Source organism: Manis javanica, chromosome 4 (assembly GCF_040802235.1).
Source record: "Manis javanica isolate MJ-LG chromosome 4, MJ_LKY, whole genome shotgun sequence".
Classification (NCBI taxonomy): Eukaryota; Metazoa; Chordata; class Mammalia; order Pholidota; family Manidae; genus Manis; species Manis javanica.
Window position 1 is genome coordinate 75,641,072 of NC_133159.1, and position 19,551 is coordinate 75,660,622.

The following is a 19,551-nucleotide window of genomic DNA, read 5'->3' on the forward strand; positions in this document are numbered from 1 at the left end:
TCAGACACCATCTGGGTCTGCTTAAGGGAAAGGAGAGTCCAGAAAATAATGCACTGCTCTGGCCGTGGTCTTGCTGGGCCATGTGGGGCTCCCTATTAACTCAACTGATGGTTTTATTCAGTGGCTTAACGAAACACTGAGGGGCCCTGACAACTCCTGGACTGATCCAGACCCTTGTTTCTGATGGACTGATCCAGACCCCTGTTTCTGATGGGTTGAAGCAGCATTTCAAATGCTGTTACTAATGCAATTCACCGTGCATGATGATAAATTAATTCACTGGCAACCTTTCCTTTCTCAGAAACATGATTCCGGTGACAGAATTCCGGCAGTTCTCTGAGCAGCAGCCTGCCTTCCGGGTGCTGAAGCCATGGTGGGACGTGTTCACCGATTACCTGTCGGTGGCTATGCTGATGATCGGTGTGTTCGGGTGTACTTTACAGGTAGGTGCCTGGACTCATGTCACAGTGGGAGCGAGAGCAAGACGCTAAGCTATTGAAACCTCTTAAAAGAGCTGGCTGTGTGATTTTATATCATGTAAATATTAGTTTATCTTTTCTGCTTGTGTCTGGTGTTTGTACTCATGGCAGAGAGCCCAAAACAGTTGCTTACTGAAGTTTCTTAATAAGGTAAACATAGTACTTGTAAAGATTTCACTGGGCCCAAATAGCAGTAGGCTGTAGGCAAGTATTATTTGATGTCACTAATATCATAGGAAGTCCTTTATCACTCAAAGTTGGCTTTATAGTAAAAAAATAGTATGTATATCTACCATGCCATTTATATTGTCAAAATGGAGCTTTTTTCTTTTCTTTGCCTCCTACATTAACCCAGGATAAGACTTTTCTGGAATAACTAACATTTTGGTGAGATACTATTACTTTACCCAATGTTTGTTTCTGAATTAAAATTTAACCCAGCCCAAGTTTATTCTATGTATGTATATATATATATATATATATATATATATATATATATATTATGTACTCAGATATTGAATCCAGATTTTTTTGGCGTGTCTGCTATGTGCCAGGCACTATACTTTGAGGACATGTATACCTACAAGCAGTTCATTTCTAAGGAAAAACTAAATAAGCCAGCACTTAGGAAAAGTTGGGCTATATTATGATAGAGGCATCCCTAAAGCTCTAGGGGAGTTGAAGAGGTGCGCTCGGTTTAGGAACGAGAGGAAAAGTGAGGATTGTATTAAAACTTGGATAACCAGCTGTTTTCAGTCAGGGAGCAGGATCTGGGGATAGACGAAGGTGCCAGGAAGACAGAAAAAACTCTAAACCATGAATGTTAGAAAGAACATGACATCTCTAGGAAAGTGTCAGTAGGACTGGCACTTACTGGGTATCATCAGTGTGAGAGTTGAAGCTGTGCCTGTGAATAGAATTAGCCAAGGAGACTGTGGTGCATGGGATGAGGTCGGGAAAGATATTAAAGAGTGAATGAAGGGTAAGAGGGCACCTCTGAGGAAGTCTGAGAAGGGGCTGCAAAAGGACAGGTGGAAACTGGGAAAAAGGAGGGATTCAAGGGTCAAAGGCAGGTGTGGCCAGTGGTGGCAGGTGTTCAGCTAACTCATGGACAAAAGAGAAAAGTAGCAACTAGGTCATTAGAAATCCTAGTTCCAGTGGTTGGAAAAGTTAAAGGCTGTGGAGTAGACATGACTTCCAGGCAGACCAGCTGAGAGGAAAAGGAGCTTGGAAGAGACAGAAATAGCTAGAACTGGTATAGAGTAGATGTAAAGGCCTTCTAAAAGCTGATCTTAGTAATAGTTAACACAGTGTAAATCCTGTATGTCAGGCCTTCTTCCATATACTTTACACATATTTTAACTCATTTCATCCTCAGAGCAACCTAAGATGTAGGTACTATTATTATCCCCTTAGAGGAGATAACTAAGGCACAGAGAGGTCAGAGAAACAAACCTCTTAAGGAGAGGGGCAAAACCCTTATGGAAATGCAGGAAAGTTGGCCCCAAAGTCCCTGTGCTTCATCCCTATCCCACACTACCTTTCACTAGTAGGCCAAATATATTTTGTTCTTTCCCCTCACCCTTAAATAAGGATGCCCATGGAAAACTTGAGTTTGGAAAGGGAAAGGGCATACATTCATTCATAGATAAAACAACAGTTGAAGAACCTACTGTTTTCCAGACACTGTTTTAGGTGCTAAGAATTATCAATACAGGAGGAAAAAATTAAAGACAAATATTCCAGCCTTATGGAGCTTAAATTCTATAGGAAAAACAAACAAAATCAATTAGTAAATTATATATGTTAGAAGGTAATAAGGGCAATGGAAAAGAAAATAAAGCATACAAGGATAGTAGGAGGTCCCAGCAGGTGAGACATCAGAAATTGTAATTCTCCATAGGAAGGCCTCATGGCGAAGGTGACCTTTGATGAAGGAATTGAAGGTGGTGCAGGAGCGGGCCATATGGATGTCCAGGGAGGAGACTTCCCAGCAGAGGGAACAGCATGAGCAAGAGACACATGCACTGAGTGTTCACTGGGTCCTTCCCCTTCTACAGGAGAATTTGACATTTGACTTCCTCAACCCTCTAGCTCAGTTGCCCTGGAGACCTGATAAAAGTAGAATGTTAACTGTGTTACTAGGCAACATTGCTTGTTGTATCAATGGCTGCAGTTCAGTAAACTGCATCTGAACTGGGGTAGGAAGCCATACCGTGGGACTTCTGTGACTGCGATGACACTCATAACTGCACAGGTCTCTTGACACATGAAAGATGTATCTATTGAATTATAAGAAATATTGGCTCCTTTGGATCATAAGGTTTTTAATCCAGAGTAATCCAGAACCCGCCTGCAGTGGCTGTCTTTTCCTAGCACCTGGGATGGTCCGGGAAGCAGAGGCGCAGGGAGAGCCTAGGCCCTGGGCAGCAGGGTGGACTCTACCTGGACAGTTGTGATGGTTCCCCCAAAGGGGAAAAGCCTGGTGCTGCCTTGCTGGCAAGCTGTGACTCCAGTCTCAGTTCTCTCTGAGTGATTCTGGCGCTAAGTGAGGTTTATGATAATCTTGTAATGTTGAGATGATCCGAGAAAGCCCCTGGTCATGTTACAGGCCTGAAGGGAGGGGTTTCCCTGGTATGTGGAGGGAAGAGCCAGGAGGACAGTGGGCTAGAGAACAGCAGCAGGAGGCCTGAGAGGCAACAGCTGCCAGATCACTTAGGGCCTTGTGGCCCCTGTGGGGGCTTTGGCTTTGCTCTGAGTAAGGTGGGACATATTGGAGGATATTGATCAGAGGGCTGTCATTATCTGACTTAGGTTCTAACATGGCCATGTTAACTGTTGAGAGCACAGTGTAGGGCAAGGATGCAAGCAGGGGGCTGCTTAGAAGGCAAGTGCAGTGATCCAGGTGAGACGTGAACCAGATGACTTAGACCAGGATTGAAGCAGTGATTGTGGGTGTATTTTTAAGGAAAAACACTAAGGTTTCTGAAAGATGAAATGTGATGTATGGAGAAAAAAAGAAATCCAGAATGACTCAAAGATCCTTAGGCCTGAGCAACTGAAGAAAGTTTGCTTTTGAGCATGGAAGTTGGGGTATGTGTTAGATATCTAAATAGGGATGTTACATAAGCAGTTGGATGTATGACCCAGGAGTTCAGGGTAAGTGAAGGCTGGTCACCTTCAGGAAAAAGGAAGTGATGGATCCATGGTCTCTGTAGAAGGATTACCCTTGATTTGGGTAGGAGGGCATCTTCAGCAGAATGGGAATGATGGCTACAGATGCCCTTATGGGGCCGGGGAGGGAGGAGGCACAGAAACGTGGGAGTTTATGCTTTATGGCTTCTGTGAAGTAGAAAGGGACACATCTGCTGAGAGACTGTGAGGGTAAGAGAGATAGCACGGTGTAGCAGCAAGGAAGGAAGGTAGAGTGGGGTCCTTGAGGAGAAGGGCAAGGCCTTGAAATGGCCAGTTTGGGAACCAGCGGAGTGAGATGACATAGATCAGCAGGACTTAGATCTGTCTTACTTTGTTACTGTGCCACCAAGCACTAGAATTGTTTCTCTTGTTTCCATGTTCTATGGCAGGATGAGATGTAGAAAAGAGAAAACATACAGAGAAGCTATAAGAACTAGTAGTTAGCTTGGAACAAAATGAGTGAACACGAGAGCGTGTACCTATGAAAATGTCTATAATGAACGTCATGTAGGAGATGTGTCCGTGGTGTGTTTTGAAGGGGGTCATGCATGACTTAAGCATCTTTCCCTGTACTGCGGTCAGGATCACCTTCCTGGAGCATGGCCCATCCCGTCTCTGCTGTGCAGAAGCTCTTGCACTCCCAGGGCCAAGCTAAGCTCCCTCACCAACGCCACCTCCCACATTCAGTGCCCACTCCTCCGGATGGCTGGCAGAGCCGGGCCCTCACACAGAAACCTGACACAGGTTCATCCTGACAGCCTTTGAGAACAAAACAGGTGCTAGCTGAATAGGTAAAGGAGGTATAGTCTGAGGTGTGAAGGTTCTGAAAAATGTGAAATGCCCCAAAGGAATGTATCAGAAGGTGAGAGCTCCCAGGCTCAGAGCTCGTGGGGTGGACCGTTCTCCTCCACAAGCATCACTAAGCACCAGCAATAGACCAGCCACTGTGTGGGGGGCCAGACACTGAGACAGAAATGGAGCCACGGCCCTGCCCTCAGATCACTAGTCTGTAGTCTGAAGACCATCTAATTCAGCAGTGAAGCCATTCAGTGTGCAGTCGCCTCAGCGGTGGCAGTCTTCAGAGGCATTAACTATGTCATCTCTGCTACTGGAAGGTAGGGACTTGAGGAGGTGAAAATTGAACTAAAGTTTCAAAGAATAAGTAGATAAAACCAAAATATATATTTTTTAAAGAGGGATAGAAGAAAACCTCAGCCTAAACAGAAGGTTTAGTATGATCATTTCACAGAGCCCTCACTGATGGGGACTAATACAGCATTTGAGAGGGCATCCTGCAGTGGGAGGCACATTCCCCCCAAGAATCATCGTCCTGCCCAGAATGCTAAGTGCGCTTCCACTGGATAACACAGGTAAGGGGCCTGTGCTGGAGTCTTTGTGTACTTGATTTAGGCCCTAGAAGGAACCAGTGGGGGTTGATTAGTACCAGTTTTCATTCTCATCTGAAAAGGTTGGGTAACTTGTCCCAAAGCCAAGATAGATGCAGTGAGGATTCAAATCTCAGGATTTTCACCCAGGTGCACACTGCTATATATGGAACCATTACAACTGCACAGCTTATGTGGCCAAATTTTGGCTTATAAAACAGGATTTTAAATATAAAAAGCAAGTGTAAAATGACTAGCAGAGAAAATGATAGATTATAAAAGGGATGAATTTTCTGAGGTACAGCTTAGATCCTCTAAAGTTTTCACTATACACCTGCCTTAAAAAAGAATCTCTTCTGACCTATAGTAAACACTAAGAAACAAGAAATAGAATAATATAAATTACTAAAGAAAGTAACACCACCCAGTATTATCCATATTACAAATGAAAGTAATGTTCCTTCCTGGGAATATAAAACAAAACAAAATAAAAATCATTTGATGGTGACAGTAGTCTTAAAGTGCAACCTTTCTCTGTGGGGATGGTGGTAGAGGTTGGAAGAGAAGCACTATTTCGAAATCCCTGCTATATCTAAATATGTAGAAGGAAATTTTAAGCTCTTATTTTTGCTCTGCTATGATAATCATTTGAAATGGGCTTAGTGACTTATAACTTCACAAGCAGAAGTTCTCTGTGAAGCTCAAATTCCTGTCTCATTTCCAAGGCTATATTACAGTGATTAAAATATATTTTTATACCTTGATTTTACTTTTGTAAAATGAAAGTGCAATCATTCTTTCCAAACTTATTTACAAAACACATTGACTCTTAGGGTTTAAAACCATCACAAAGCTAAATCTAAGGTAGGGTTAAAAGAGCACTTGGGGAATAAAATAGTAATCTAGTAACTTTTCATATTTTATAAATGGCTTCTTCCAATGGCAAATTGATTGGAATCAATTAGTTGATTATCTGTTTGCTTCTAAAAGATTGTGTTCATATAGGTTTAACACTTCTCAGCTTTGAAAATACTGGGGGAAGGAGGAAGTTATTACCTATCAATGGGGTATTGATTCTTTCTTGCCCTGATGCAAAAGGATTAGAATCAACAGTCTTGTCTTACTCAACTGACAAATATTTGTCCATTTCTGAGCAAGTTGCTATTTTCAAGTTTTCCATGAAACAAGAGCATTCCTTAGATTCCATCCGTCCACATAAGAAACAAGTGTAAACTCATTGTAAACCAGGAGGGTGTACATATCCCATTCCTGTACAGTCAAATACCCTCAAGGACTGAGAGTGTAAACACCCAGCTTTGTGCTATAAACAATGCTATTCAAAATCTCAACACACTCAATAGAACAGACCAGATTCTGAAAGGTCAACACGTTGTTTCCTGGAAAAATAAAATTGCTTTAGATCTCTGCTCAGTGGTTCCAGGTTATCTTATTATGACCAAATCCAAAACAGCCCACAGGCAGGCCATTACCAAATATAGAGTCAGTAGTTAGAAACCAGAAACAGGAACTGGAAGACACAAGCCCCCTGGAGCCCCTAGGGGACCACTCTGTGACTGGTACACAGGAAAGATATTTCCTGCTTTCTGAATCGACAAGGAAAAAAAAGCCAAGAGAGTGACTTCAGTGACTTGAAACCACCTACAAAAAAGTCCTTTTGGACTGAACCCCATCACCAGGAGCAGACTGGCCGGCAGGGTCACACCAGAGAAGAGTTCAGGACACCTGAGTTTGTTGTTTGGAGTTGATCTCACTTTGAGCTTTGGTACCTACTGTGGTTAATTGAACTTCTGCTTCTCTGAGTCTGAGTCAGCATGCCTGGCACCTGGCCTTCAGGTGAAAGTGCTCACAGGCAGTTCCCTAGAAAGGACAGGTGGTAAAAATTATAGAGCCCAGAGTGATTTCAGAGCAGTTCATGTCCGTAATGTGCCCTGAAATCCTTGCTTCTATCCTCCTCCATCCTCTGGCCCATACTATCTGGATTTCTACTAGATCTTTTTCTTTTGCCAAATCTGCATTTATAGATGTATGCTCAGAAACTCTTACTTAGATTCACCTATTGTTTAAGGAGAAACTCAGACTCCTGATGGAATAGTAAATAGCACCAAGGGCAGGCTTAAAATGAAGACCTCAACCAAGATAGGTTTGATTAAGTTTCTGTGGACCCACATGTTGCCATTCTACTTGGGTGTTTAGAGAATACAAAACAAAAATCATTTGATGGCAAAAATAATTTTAAAGAACAACCCTTCTATGTGTGGGAATGGTGGCAGAGGCTGGAAGAGAAACACTGTTTCAAAATCCCTGTTACACCTAGTAACAAAAATACAGGTTAGTTAGGACTTCCTCCTTATGGTGATTTGTTCAAAGTGATCTTCCCTAGAACTTCTAGTCAAATTGTCACCTTGACAATTTAATGTGCAGTGAATTCCTGGCCACAAGAATAATATATGAGTGCCTCTCCCCTTACCCTCTTGGGTTTAACACAGGGCATGAATCTAAATGCTTTTCTCAGATCATCCGATGCTGTCCAATGCCAGTCAGTGAACGAGGAGCGTTTCCTTTTATCTCACTATTATGGGTTATGATCACGTTGCCTATTAATTGTTTAATAATACATCTTTTCCCTCAAATAACAAAGCACTGACAGACTTTTTGGGTTTTTTTCCATAAGCAACAAATGAGATACACCATATATTTCATCTGTTGTTGATCCTGAGTTCTGAATCACCAGAACCTGTATTTTAAAGTCTCTGTTAAGTAAGCTTCGATATGAAGAGATGATCTTGTATTTCTAACCAGGAGCCTGCACTGGGAGAGCATCTGCCATCCTCTAGTCTGATGAGGCAGACAGATGTCCTGGTCCTGTGCCCTCCGGTGGGTGCTCTCAAAGTCCTCTCTTTCCTGTTTTCCTGAGAATATAACAGCAGCTGGATCCTCTCAGCCACACAGGGGCCCTGTGGTAAGGATTCAGCCAATATCAGGACCATATTTTAATTGCAAGGCCAGTAAGTTTCTACGTTTTATCTGTAGTCCTCCGTTTAATATAAAGAAACCTGTTCCTTCTTCCCCTACACTAATATTTTCCTTTATAAACTCTTGCATTTTTGTTATGTCAATTTTTAAAATTCCTACCGTTTGGGAACATCTAGCCTTCTCACTGTTAAAAAAAAGCTAATCCAGTATTATTGTTTCACATCCACCTTTTAAAATATGAAATAAAATAGTCCCAACTAGAAAGCCACACACCACCTAAAAGACTTAACAACAACAACAAAAAAGATACCATTCAAAATAGTAACAAAAACTTTCAAGTGTTAGAAATTAAGCTAACCAGAATACACAAGAACATCACTGAAAATGTAAATGTCTAGTAAATGACATGTAAGATAATTTGAATAAGTGGAAAGATACTGTATGTCCTTGGATAGCCCAGACCTGGTATTACAAAGATGTCCTGTCCCCACAAACTATTTTATGAATTAAAAGCAATATTAATAAAATTCCAATTCAAATTTTTGAGGAATTTAGTAAATTTATACCAAAATACATATGAAGAGTGCTCACTTCTGGTGGAGGGGAACAGAATGATGTAAAGACAGGCAGGACAGAAGGAAAAGGCAAGAGAGGACGAGGAGAGCGGAGCGAGGAGGGGGGCGCCCCTCAGGACCGACACCTGTGCGCCGTAGAACATAGGTAAATCCACCTTCTGGCCAGGAGGGTCCCCTCTCCCCACCACAAATGCGCAGATCACCCCAAGGAGATAGACTAACTCCTTCAAATTTCCTGTATAAACCATGAGTCAGATGCTCCATCTAAATTCCTTCCTTTTTTTTTTTCAATTGTAAACTTCTAAATTTCTGTGCTAGTATTTCTGCTGTATTTCACAAGCAGGAAATTTCTTAACCCTAATGTTCTAAGTGGGAAGACCATTAGCTCTAAGGTATGTCATCCTTTTATTTAAAAAACACAAAGTCTAGTTGGAAGAATTGCCTCTAAGAACAGTAGCACATGAAAGTGTCCCCAGAACTCATTCTGCACAACGGAGGGGGGAGGGGGGCTCCTGAGCAACAAAGGGGATGACGCATCCTTGCCATGTGCTCATGCACAGTGAGCATCTAGTGGCCTTGGAAGGGGGCTGAGACCTCTGAACTGCAGAGATACTATATTCCTTTCTGGGGGTTTTATACTATAACATAAGAGACTGTGACCAGCTAGGAGAGAGAAACCAGAAACCCTTGTATGAGGCTTGGTTGAAGGTCTGCTCAGCCTGATGCTGAGAAGACTGAAGGGAACATGGGAACAGACAGCAGATACTTGAAGGGCTTCCATACGGAAAATTTAAGAGGATTAAACATATTCCCCATGTCCTAGAACACCAAATACAACCAACAGCAGAAGTTTCAGGAAGGAAGATTTTGGCTCAGTACAAACCCATACTTTCAAAAAGTAAAAACCTTCCTGAAAATGTGTTAGATATTGAGGTTCTTGTTATTGGAGATGCCCATCTAGTGAATGGCCTGGTGGAAGAAAGGCTTCAAGGAGGATCCATGTGTCCCAAGAACCATGTTCCTTTGTTCTTTATGTACAATAGTTCTAGGCAGTACAGGAGGGCTAAACAGTAATAAAAATGACAAGTTCCTGCCAAAAATAAATAAATACAGTGAAACTGTAACATCAGATAGAAGTTCTGCATGAAAAGTAAAGCCATGTAAGGGGAGAAGGTGACAGGTCATACTTTAAATAGGGTGGTCAAGGAGTCCTTTCTGAAAAGATGACATTTGAGCAGAACTAAAGGAACTGAGAGAGGGAGGTGTGTGGGTAATTTGGAGGAAGAAAATGCCGGGCACAGGAAACAGAAGAGGCCAGTGTGGCAGGTACAGAGAGAGAATGGGGGAAGCGTGGGCCTTGCAGTTTTTTCTTGCTCGAATCTCCTTTGTAAGGCTTGGCTTTAGTATTGGCCTAAACGGAGCTTCACCACTAGTGCCCTGGAGCCCTTGTGTACCTGCAAGTATCAGGTGTCTTAGCCTTAAGCTTCCAGACTTATGACACCTCATCTGTCAGGCTCAGGGCAAAGAACTGAATCCTACAGTGTCTGGAACCTGGGACCATGTGCAGTGCCAGAGTAATTAGTGCCACCTCTTTGTTGACATGTGAGCCACAGTGTGTGGCAGAAAATGTTAAAAGTGAATCTCACTGTCCCTACAAGACTTCAAGCTGCTAAAAGGCAGGGTTCGTGTCTGATTCATCTTTGTGCCCACCAACAGGCATTAGACCTGACACACACTCAAGAAATATGTTGAGTGAATCCATTAATGTACTTCAGCAGTTCTAAGAATTTGCTCTCTTAATAATAAAAACAATCATATGAACATGAAATTTAAAACTGCATTATACACTGACAGAGGAACACTGTGTGGGGGGGTAATTAATGAGGAGGAGACAATTAGATCCTCCAGAGGTAGAAAAAGCAGCCAGTAGCACATGACCTTTGTTTAGTGGTATTCAGAGATTAACCACAGCCCTCTGCAGAGCTGAATTGGATGTGGGGAGCAATCCTTAGAATTATTAGCATAAACCCACTGCCAAAGAAATGAGACAGGGCCTTATGTTTGGGGAACAAACTTGAAGAACAGGAGTCCTTTGAGGATATAGTGTAATAATGTGCTGATAACAGACCAACAAATCCAGGCCCACATATGGCTATGTATCCTCAGGTGTTGGAAAACTACAGCCAAAATTTGTGTAGAGAAAGAGAAACGAAAACCATGCTGTTACAGCAAAGAAATTTAAGAAACTATAGAAACTGAGTCAGCACAGTACAGCAAGTTACAGAGTCATTCAGTGAGGTCAGAACTGAGAATTTGTTAAGGTTGGGCTGTGTGTGGTTATTCTATAATAAAAGTTTAGTTGACTGTCATGGTGCCAATTTCTCTTACCCAGGTGATTTCCCATTCATAAGGACGCAGTGTGGAAAAGTATATTACTGGCATCCCAAAGTAAACCATTTTAGGAGTAGTGATTAAGTTCTCAGACAGTAGTAGTACTTGACCTTGTACCCATGGATTGATTTATTTATGAGCTTCCCTGTGGGTCTAAAAACTTCCATGTTGTTTTGTAGAGAAATGGTTTCTTCATTCTAAACAACCAATTTTCAAATGAACTTTTAAGGGTTTGCTTATTATGTTTGTTAACTATTTAGTTTAGTCTTTCAGGGATTTTTAAAAATTTACTTAAAATGTAGTGCTGAGTAATGATGATGTTTTCATCATATTGGTTTATTCTAATCCGTGAAGTTTGTAATCCTGCAGTAGTTAAATAAAAATAAAAGAATTTCAGAATTGGAAGAGAATTTAGAGGTTATCTAGTATAAGTTCCTATCCAACATAGAAGTCTTTTATAACATCCTTGACAGATGAATATCTAGTTTCTATTTGAGTATATCTGGTGACAGGGAGAAGAGTTTTGTTTAATGAAATTTTTGCTATGAAACTGCAAATAAATCAGTGCATAGTTATTGAATGTTGACTAGGTTCCCAGCACTCTGTCAAGTATTATGAGGAACACAAAATAATTTAAGGCTTCATCTCTACCCCAACAGAGTTTAAGGAATAGTTGGAAAGACAAAAAACACATTCATTTATTGTAACATTTTATTCTGTGTGCTTTGTTAATAGGCACTGTGCTAAATTCTGTCACAAAATTGGCCTTGGCCCTGAAAATGTTTAAATTGTAGCAAAGATAGCCATTCATATGCAACCTTCTAAAGCACAAGATAATGCTGTGTGTGTTGGTGGGGGAGGTCATATCTCAAGGACCACATATTGCAATGGCTGCAAAGGAGAAAGAATAGTTATGTCTACCTAGGGAAGTCAAGTTCCCTGATGTTCTGTATAGGACGGTTCAAATTATTTTCCTGAAAAAAGGAAGTGTTACAGTACGTTACAATTTGTGAGGCAAAGTAAAATTTAATAAATGTCTACTTGGGGGCTTCTAGCAAATAAAAACTTTCAGCTCTTTTGATGAAACAGCAGTTCCTGTAAGAATAAAAAAGAAAGACTTTTTAATGTATATAGTAACTTTTACTGTATATATTAAAAATACTATATATGTAATAGCAAGTTCAAAATATTAGCTTTCCTAAGAAGTATACTATGGTAACTGGTGATATTAAAGTTAGCTGTTTTAAAACTGAGTCAACATCTCCCTACCCAAGGGGAGGGTCTTTCTTTGATGCATGAAGCAGAAGCTATATAACCTGAAGTTCATGCCTGTTAGCTTATGTTTTGGGATGTTAATGTTAACTTTTAAATGTGGGTACTAGATATTGGTCTCAGAAAATGCCTAATCCATGATAAGAAAATGTTGTAGAGATAGCTCCTTCTGTATCACTTTTGTGCATGATTGTATTGGTTAGTCTCTTAATTTTATATTTTTAGAACTTCTGCACTGTCAGCCACAAATCTTTTGTCCCATAAACAGGCCATCAACTACATCATCATTTTACCATGTAAGAAGCCTCATGTGCTCACTGAAAACACAAAACCTGGGTGGATTTTTATAATTTCAGCTAAGTAATGCAAATTTAAAGAGAAAAGATATCTTTTCGCAAAACTTGACACAGAATGCATGTACTCTCCTATATGCTTTTCTGAGCCTCAGTTTTATTAAATGGACAGGTTAGGCAACATTACCATTTCACAGATTTATTATTTTTAGTCTCTTCAACTATAAACATCAAATACCTTTTCCTCTTCTAGGCCATTTCTGTATAGTCGTAAGTGTACCTAGATGGGTGTCCAGCAAATGGACTGAGAGGGATCTGAGATCCAGGACCAAATGCCAGATTCTTCCCTCCCCATGCACCTTGCTTTCCTCTCCCGCAGGGCTCTCTGGAGTTATATAAATAGAGGAAAGAGCATTTAATGGAAGCTGAGCTCTGGCCCCAGACTTCACTTTGTCACTCTCCTGGTGAGCAAGGCCAGACCTCAAATAAGTCCCAAAAACTTCCTTTTGCCTAAGCACTGCCTAACCTGGACCAGGAGGGAGTTGAGGGGCTGGGGAGTGCAGGTAGGCATGCAGCACAAGAACCCGCCTTATCCCCTTTCCCTGCATTTTAATCTCTGCCTGCCCAGAACAAGAAAAAGGGAACCTGGATTGGGGAGAAGATGGATGGATTAGTGATTCTTCCTAAAGCCAAAAAGAGAGTTTATCTGACTTATCCGCAGGTGCTAGGATAGGATCCATTTCTGAGAGAGAGGCAGCTCCAAGACCCATCATAAAAGATCAGTTTCAAGGAAGAAGAGACTTTAAAGTGATGATTCCCAAGAGAAACTCTATAGAGAGTCCAGCCGGACTAACGCCAAGGGTGAGCCCCTGCCACCTGAACTCAGAGCCTTAACTCTTTTTGAACATCAAGGCTCAATACTTTTCCATATATATTACCATCTCTACTAGAGCTGTCTCTCCTAGAAAGAAATAAGGAGAAAGAAAGAAGAGGCTTGGGTTCTGCCCAGAGATCAGCCATCTGGATGAGTCAGAAGAAAGAAAAAAATCCGTAACTGAAATTCACCCTGTATTGTAAAATATTTATTTGCCTGGGACCTACGGAAACTTTCTTATCTGAATTAATGATATTTCTGGAGTCCAGATAAGTTAACTTCCACAAAACAGAGTGACTAGAAAAAAATTTGTCCTACCATCCAACACACCTAAATGACTGAGAATTGCCTTACCTGCAAGCCTTCTATGGTGTCATAACAAAGTAGAGCTATTCTCTTTCATAAATAACCTCTCTTCCTTCCCATGGATTGGACCAGAGCCTAGCAATGGAATTGACCTCATTCACTTGCTGAGTACTGTAGCAAATCATTCTTCAATTATTAAAGTAAATTTTTTAAATAGATGAGTATTTTTAAAAACATCCTTAAAGTACAGTTTTTTGTTATTTGGATGATTCCAGTGTTCAGAATCCTGTATCTCTGTGCTGTTTGTACACTGTGTATGAATAGTCCACAGGATTTATGTTTCTCTTTGGTTTCTCCCAATTTCTTTCATCTACTCCTGCTCACAGATTTATCAGTGAGCTGCAGGGTGACCCAAGGTAAATCAGTTGAATCCAGAACTAAGGTTTTCAGTCCCTGGGGATTGCTTCACAAAGAGCTTCTCCTTCATTATTTCAAGAATGACTATTTCAAATTTTCAAGCAACTGAAACAAATGGTCTCTGTTATGAATCATTAACTATATCTTCCTAATGTTTACCTATAGTTTTGATATATCCACTGAATTTTCTTACTTGGTTTTGGCTTTGAAATGGACGCTTTCCACTTAAATCTTGAATTGCCATGGATCAAATAAATTATGAGCTTATTTAGCTTATGAAAACAAAATCCATGAAGCAAAATGGAAGTAGTTTTGAATCCCGTCAGTTACCTCACTATGGAAATTCTAATTCCTTTTGTATCCTGGAGAAGCTTTCCTCCAGAGAAGAAGGGAAAGGAAGCACAGTGTAGATACAGCTGAGGAAATGAAAGCATCCTTGATGGAAAGTCTCAGGCTAAACAACAGTTTAAAAATTAATGTTCAAAGTATGGAATAGTCATCCTTACCCTCAAAAATTCAGTGTTTCCATATTCACAGAGGTAGTAGAATTGCCTTTATTAAGTGAAATATCAAAATGTAGACGTGATCCTCATGTAGAGGTGGTAGTTGCTTTCTTAATTTGGAATAAATGGACAGTGCCTGCCAAATCTGGTGTGCTCTTTGTGCATCTGAAATGAATAAGCACTTAGCTCCAGCTTTAGGAGTCACTAGGCTGACATCACTTGGCAGTTTGGAGGGTCTGTGAAATGAATTGTTTCATCTCAGAGGAAGGTTGCTGGAAGCCAAATATTTCCAGATGTTCGCTGGCATCTGATTTTATAAATGTGTGCTCTCCGTTGTTGTGGTTTGTTTTCCTTTGGTGATGGGGGTGGGCACTGTTTATTTATTCACCTCATATTTATTGCATTCCTACTTTGTGCCAGGCAGGGTCAACAAGGATGGAGCCTTTCTTTGAGGAGCCTACTGGTGTAGGAGGTAAAATGATAAGGAAATAGACAACTACACTATGTTTTCTTAGATGCTCTGGTAGAAACAAAACTGGAACTTAAAAGGCTGCTCCAGTTCTACTTAACTGTGTTTTTCTGTTCTGTACAGTAATGACTCAGGAAATTATGCCTTAACTTTTTCAGTGTTAAATTCTTCTGCCAGACTAGTGGCATTTAATGTTCTTCAAGTGTAGAAATTTCTAATAATCTTAACTTGAGAAGATTTGCTTGCTTGATGTCTTATTTTTAATCATGTACAGATAAATTCTATTGTTACAACTTAACACCGAGAGAATTCATGAATTTAAAAATCCCAGTTTTAGTCAGCTCATCCCTCCAATTCTTTTGATTTTTTCCAAGAACATCAATTCCATGCCTCCGAGGTGCCAGTATATGATTTTTTTCTTCTCCTTTTCCAGTTGCTATTGAGGAAATGAGCAACCAGTAAAAACAAACTTTTTACTAACCCCTTGTTTTTATTAATAAACACCTTAAAATTTGGCAGTTTGCATTAGACATACTCCCTCCCTCTGTCCCCTACCTGGCTTTAAACTTCCTCTATACACAACATGTTATTTCCTGTCCATCATATAAGTTTTAAACATCATCGTTAAAAAGAAGGAAGACACGCGGTGCACAGCAGGCAGGAAATGATACCACACCCGTGCCGTTAAGCTTTTCCATTTTCCCAGGGGACAGGGACTTGGTTTGTAGCCACACAGTGTGTGTGTGTGTGATGCTCATGAATGTCTGTTTTTATGCTCCAGTGATGATTGCCCCTGTGTACACATACACTGGACTTGGAGAATAGTAACACTGGTGAATAAGACATGTGCTGAGCATGAATGCATTTAGATGTTCACCCCTGAGAATCATCTTTCCTGCCTCTGCAGTTTCTTTTCTTTCTCACCAAGATTGTTTTGTACTTATTTTAGTAGTTGGCCTTTATGTAAAATCTGCATCTTCAGAGTTAATCCTGTCACTGATGAGGGTAAATCTCACATCTTTTGAAGACAGGTGTTTTCTTTGTCTTTGAGCACCTTGTTTCTGGGAGAGTAAGTTTGTACGTTAACTGATAACTTAGTGACATGAAAGTTAATTCCCTCCCCTTGTAGTTCCATCCCTTATCCCAGGAGGAATGGGTGTCCCTCAGAAAAGAAGAGCAACAATCCATCCTTCCAGTCGTTGCCCGTGCTCTTCCCGAGGGCAGCCCTTTCCTCCTGTCTCCAGAACCAAGTAGGCGCTGACCTCACCCTCCCCTCATGACCTTTCCAAGGCCAAGCCCAAAGGAGGTTGCTCCTACTCCATGAAGCCTTCTCTAGCCCTGCAAATCTGAGCTTTTATTGTGCTTACCACACTATTGTACTTGGTATAGATCTTTGACTTTTTGACATTTTATATGGCTATTTATGTCTCTCCAGTGCTTTTAGGAAGGCAAATGGTTATGCCTCCTTGATTTTCTATGATGCTCAGCATATAGTAGATATTCAGTAAGTTTTAGTTGGTAAAAATAGTAATCTGTCCTTAACGTCTCTGACCAAGCCCTGGGGAGTAGGTCTTTGGGATCTGTTTCTTGTTGGGTCATTCTTAGGTCAGCAGAGGTAACTTGTTTTGTTCTATCAAACTGGGGGCAAATCTGGATGATCAGTTTCAAGTTACAACCCTTTAGAATGAGATGCATTTGAATCTGTGGGGTGGGGAGAGGGTAAGGTATAGTCACCTTTATATTGGCCTGCCTGCCTTTTTGTGGCTGCAGTCTACCTGTTTGTATCAAACTCACCAAGTTAAAGCACTGTCTTCTTAAAGAATAAGCCACAATCTAAAGGATATGCCTGGATAATAAGTGAATATATTGGAATGATGCCCACTGTTTTACTATATGTAGCAAATTTCCTCACTCCTTCTTTTAGTGATATTATAGTCATAACTATGATTTAAAGTCTGACCTGGAGAAATAATTTTTCGGTTATAGTTCATAAAAAAGAGTGATGGACTTAATTGTTGAGAAGGTAGAAAAATAGCATGTGTGATTAGTGGGAGATATGTACAGAAATTCAGCCTTAATGTGGCGGGGAGAGGAATTTGGCGTTTTGGGTTTACCTTGTTTGGCATTCCCCAAGCGACACCGATTCATCATAATGTTTGTCTTGAGATACAATTTTGTTAAATATTAAAACACATACATTCTCTCTCTCTTCTGGAAAAGATAGTAAAGCAAGTGTTACAGTTCAAAACACTCCCTCTGTTCAACATATGTAGCCATGAGAGATAAAGTACAAAGAGATAAGGAAACACAAATATATGTACTAAAAACAAGATAAATATTTCTGTGGCATGCCAATGGAGGACTGAGAGGGACTGAAGCAACGCCAGGCTCTCATCCAAAGGTAGGCAGTAGCGGCCAGGAGCTCGGCTCCTGCCAGTAAAGGGAACTAAAAATGCACTGAGCAAGATAAGAGACTGGAGCCTGGTCACTGTTCAAAGCCAAAGGCCCCTACTCCCACAGGAAGCTGAGAAGAATGGCAATTAAGTGGATGCTGGAGCTGGTGCTCAGAGGAAACCATCCATCTGGGTGCCTCCCAACCAGGAACTGAGTCAAACTGCCCACTGTCTGCCTGGCTGAATCTGTGAGCTCCCGCCATTATAGTGGAGCATCAAAGTACCAGGATAAGACCTAATGATGGATGGGGGGCTCAGGCCTGGGTGCAGGACATGACATAAGAGTGGGTGAAAGATAGTGGAAAACAATTTCCTTCTCAGAAAGAGCCAACCACTCAGAACATATGAAGAAAACTATGCTAAGAAAGACTCTCAACAAAATTAACCATTGTAACATTGATTCACTTGAAATGAAACTAAGTTTTGAAACAAACAGTGAAGTTAAAATAAATATATTTAGAGAGGTCAAAGAGATAAAACTATAACTTTATAAAGTAGGTACCTATGACATAAGAGCAAATGGATATTAAAAATTTAGAAATTTTTAAAATAAAGAAGTCACCAAACTTAAAAATATCAACAGGTAGAATAACTAGACTATATTCAGTTGCAGAAAGAAGTAATTAGATAAGAGCTCTGAGTTTACTCTGAGTTCAGCCCAGAGAGAGACAGGGATTAAAAAGCACATACACCCCAAAGAAGAGCAATTGAGAGGCTCTAACATGTGCCTAACTAGAAAATGTAGAAAAAAATAAGGGAGCAATTTTTGAAGCAATAGTTTATTTTAGATTTTAATAGGTACTTAATACCTACATTTTGCTAAAAAATATTTCCAAAATTAAAGAAAGTTGACTCCTTAGCTACAGATACTGAGCAGGATTAATCTATACATTCAAAATTGAAGTGAAACCTAGAAAATCTGTGATTAAAGGTAAAATCTTAAAAGCCCCTATAGAGAAACAGATTGCCTGCTATAGAACAAATTCAAACAGATAGCAGTCTTCTTGTCAGCAAAAATATAGGCCAGAAGAAAATGGAATAATATTTCAAAGTGCCAAAGGGAAATTACTGTCAACACAGGATTTTATAACTTACTAAACTATTATTCAAGAATGAAATCAATATAGAAATGTTCAGACAGGCAAGGTATATGAGTTTTCTATCCACAGACCTTTTTTAAAGGAATTATTAAGGGATAGACTTCAGCCAAAAGGAAAATGAACCCAAGGAGAAGATATAGCATCTAAGAAAATTTGTGAGCACATGATGTAATAAGTATGTAAATAGTCACAATCAACCATAGATATTTTTTAAATGTGTTTCAGTTGTTTTTAAAACAAAGTGGAGTAGTTTAGTGGTAATTAAAACATGCTTGGAAATGGGGTAAGGATACTAAAAAAGTTTAAGTGTGTTTGTTTTAAGAAATTTAGATAAACTCTACTCTAGAAATACAGTTAATACCTTTCCAACCATCTGGACAACAGTGGGAAATAAGAGATATGGAAAATGCAGCAGAAGGCAGCAAGAAGGAAAGGTATATGTAAAAGTAAAAAATATGAAAATAAATCCAAATACCAGTAAATATCCAAATGTGAGTGAGCAAAACAATGTAATGGATTAAATTCTCTTGTAAAAAGAAAGATGTGATTCATTTGGATTTTGGAAAAATAGATAAAAGGGACACCTAAAAAATAAAATCACAGATGAAGGTACACAATAGATAGTAGAGACTAGTACATGAAAAGCGGAAAAAAGCTGGTGGAGCCCAGTTAATATTAGGTACCATTTAGCCCTCCCATCTTCAAGAATGCACTCTTTATCAAAACGAGATATATATTTGAGTTTAAAACATGCATAAGTTCTGGGGCTCTCTTGTCCCCTCCTGGTGTGAGCCAGGAGCTCATTCCTCTCACTTTATTTCTAAATAAAAGCCTGTACTTTGCTC

At 40.2% G+C, this 19,551-nt stretch overlaps 1 protein-coding gene across 2 annotated transcripts in view; it reads left to right on the forward strand.

The window, feature by feature from the left end:
* Positions 1–19,551, forward strand: part of LRRC8C (leucine rich repeat containing 8 VRAC subunit C) — a 73,526-nt gene that overhangs the window by 39,754 nt on the left and 14,221 nt on the right. For both annotated transcript variants that reach the window (XM_073234258.1, XM_036998215.2), the window contains one exon: positions 302–443. In XM_073234258.1, the coding sequence (XP_073090359.1) occupies positions 306–443 (138 nt within the window). In that variant the 5' untranslated portion in view covers positions 302–305. The remainder of the gene's footprint in view (positions 1–301; positions 444–19,551) is intronic.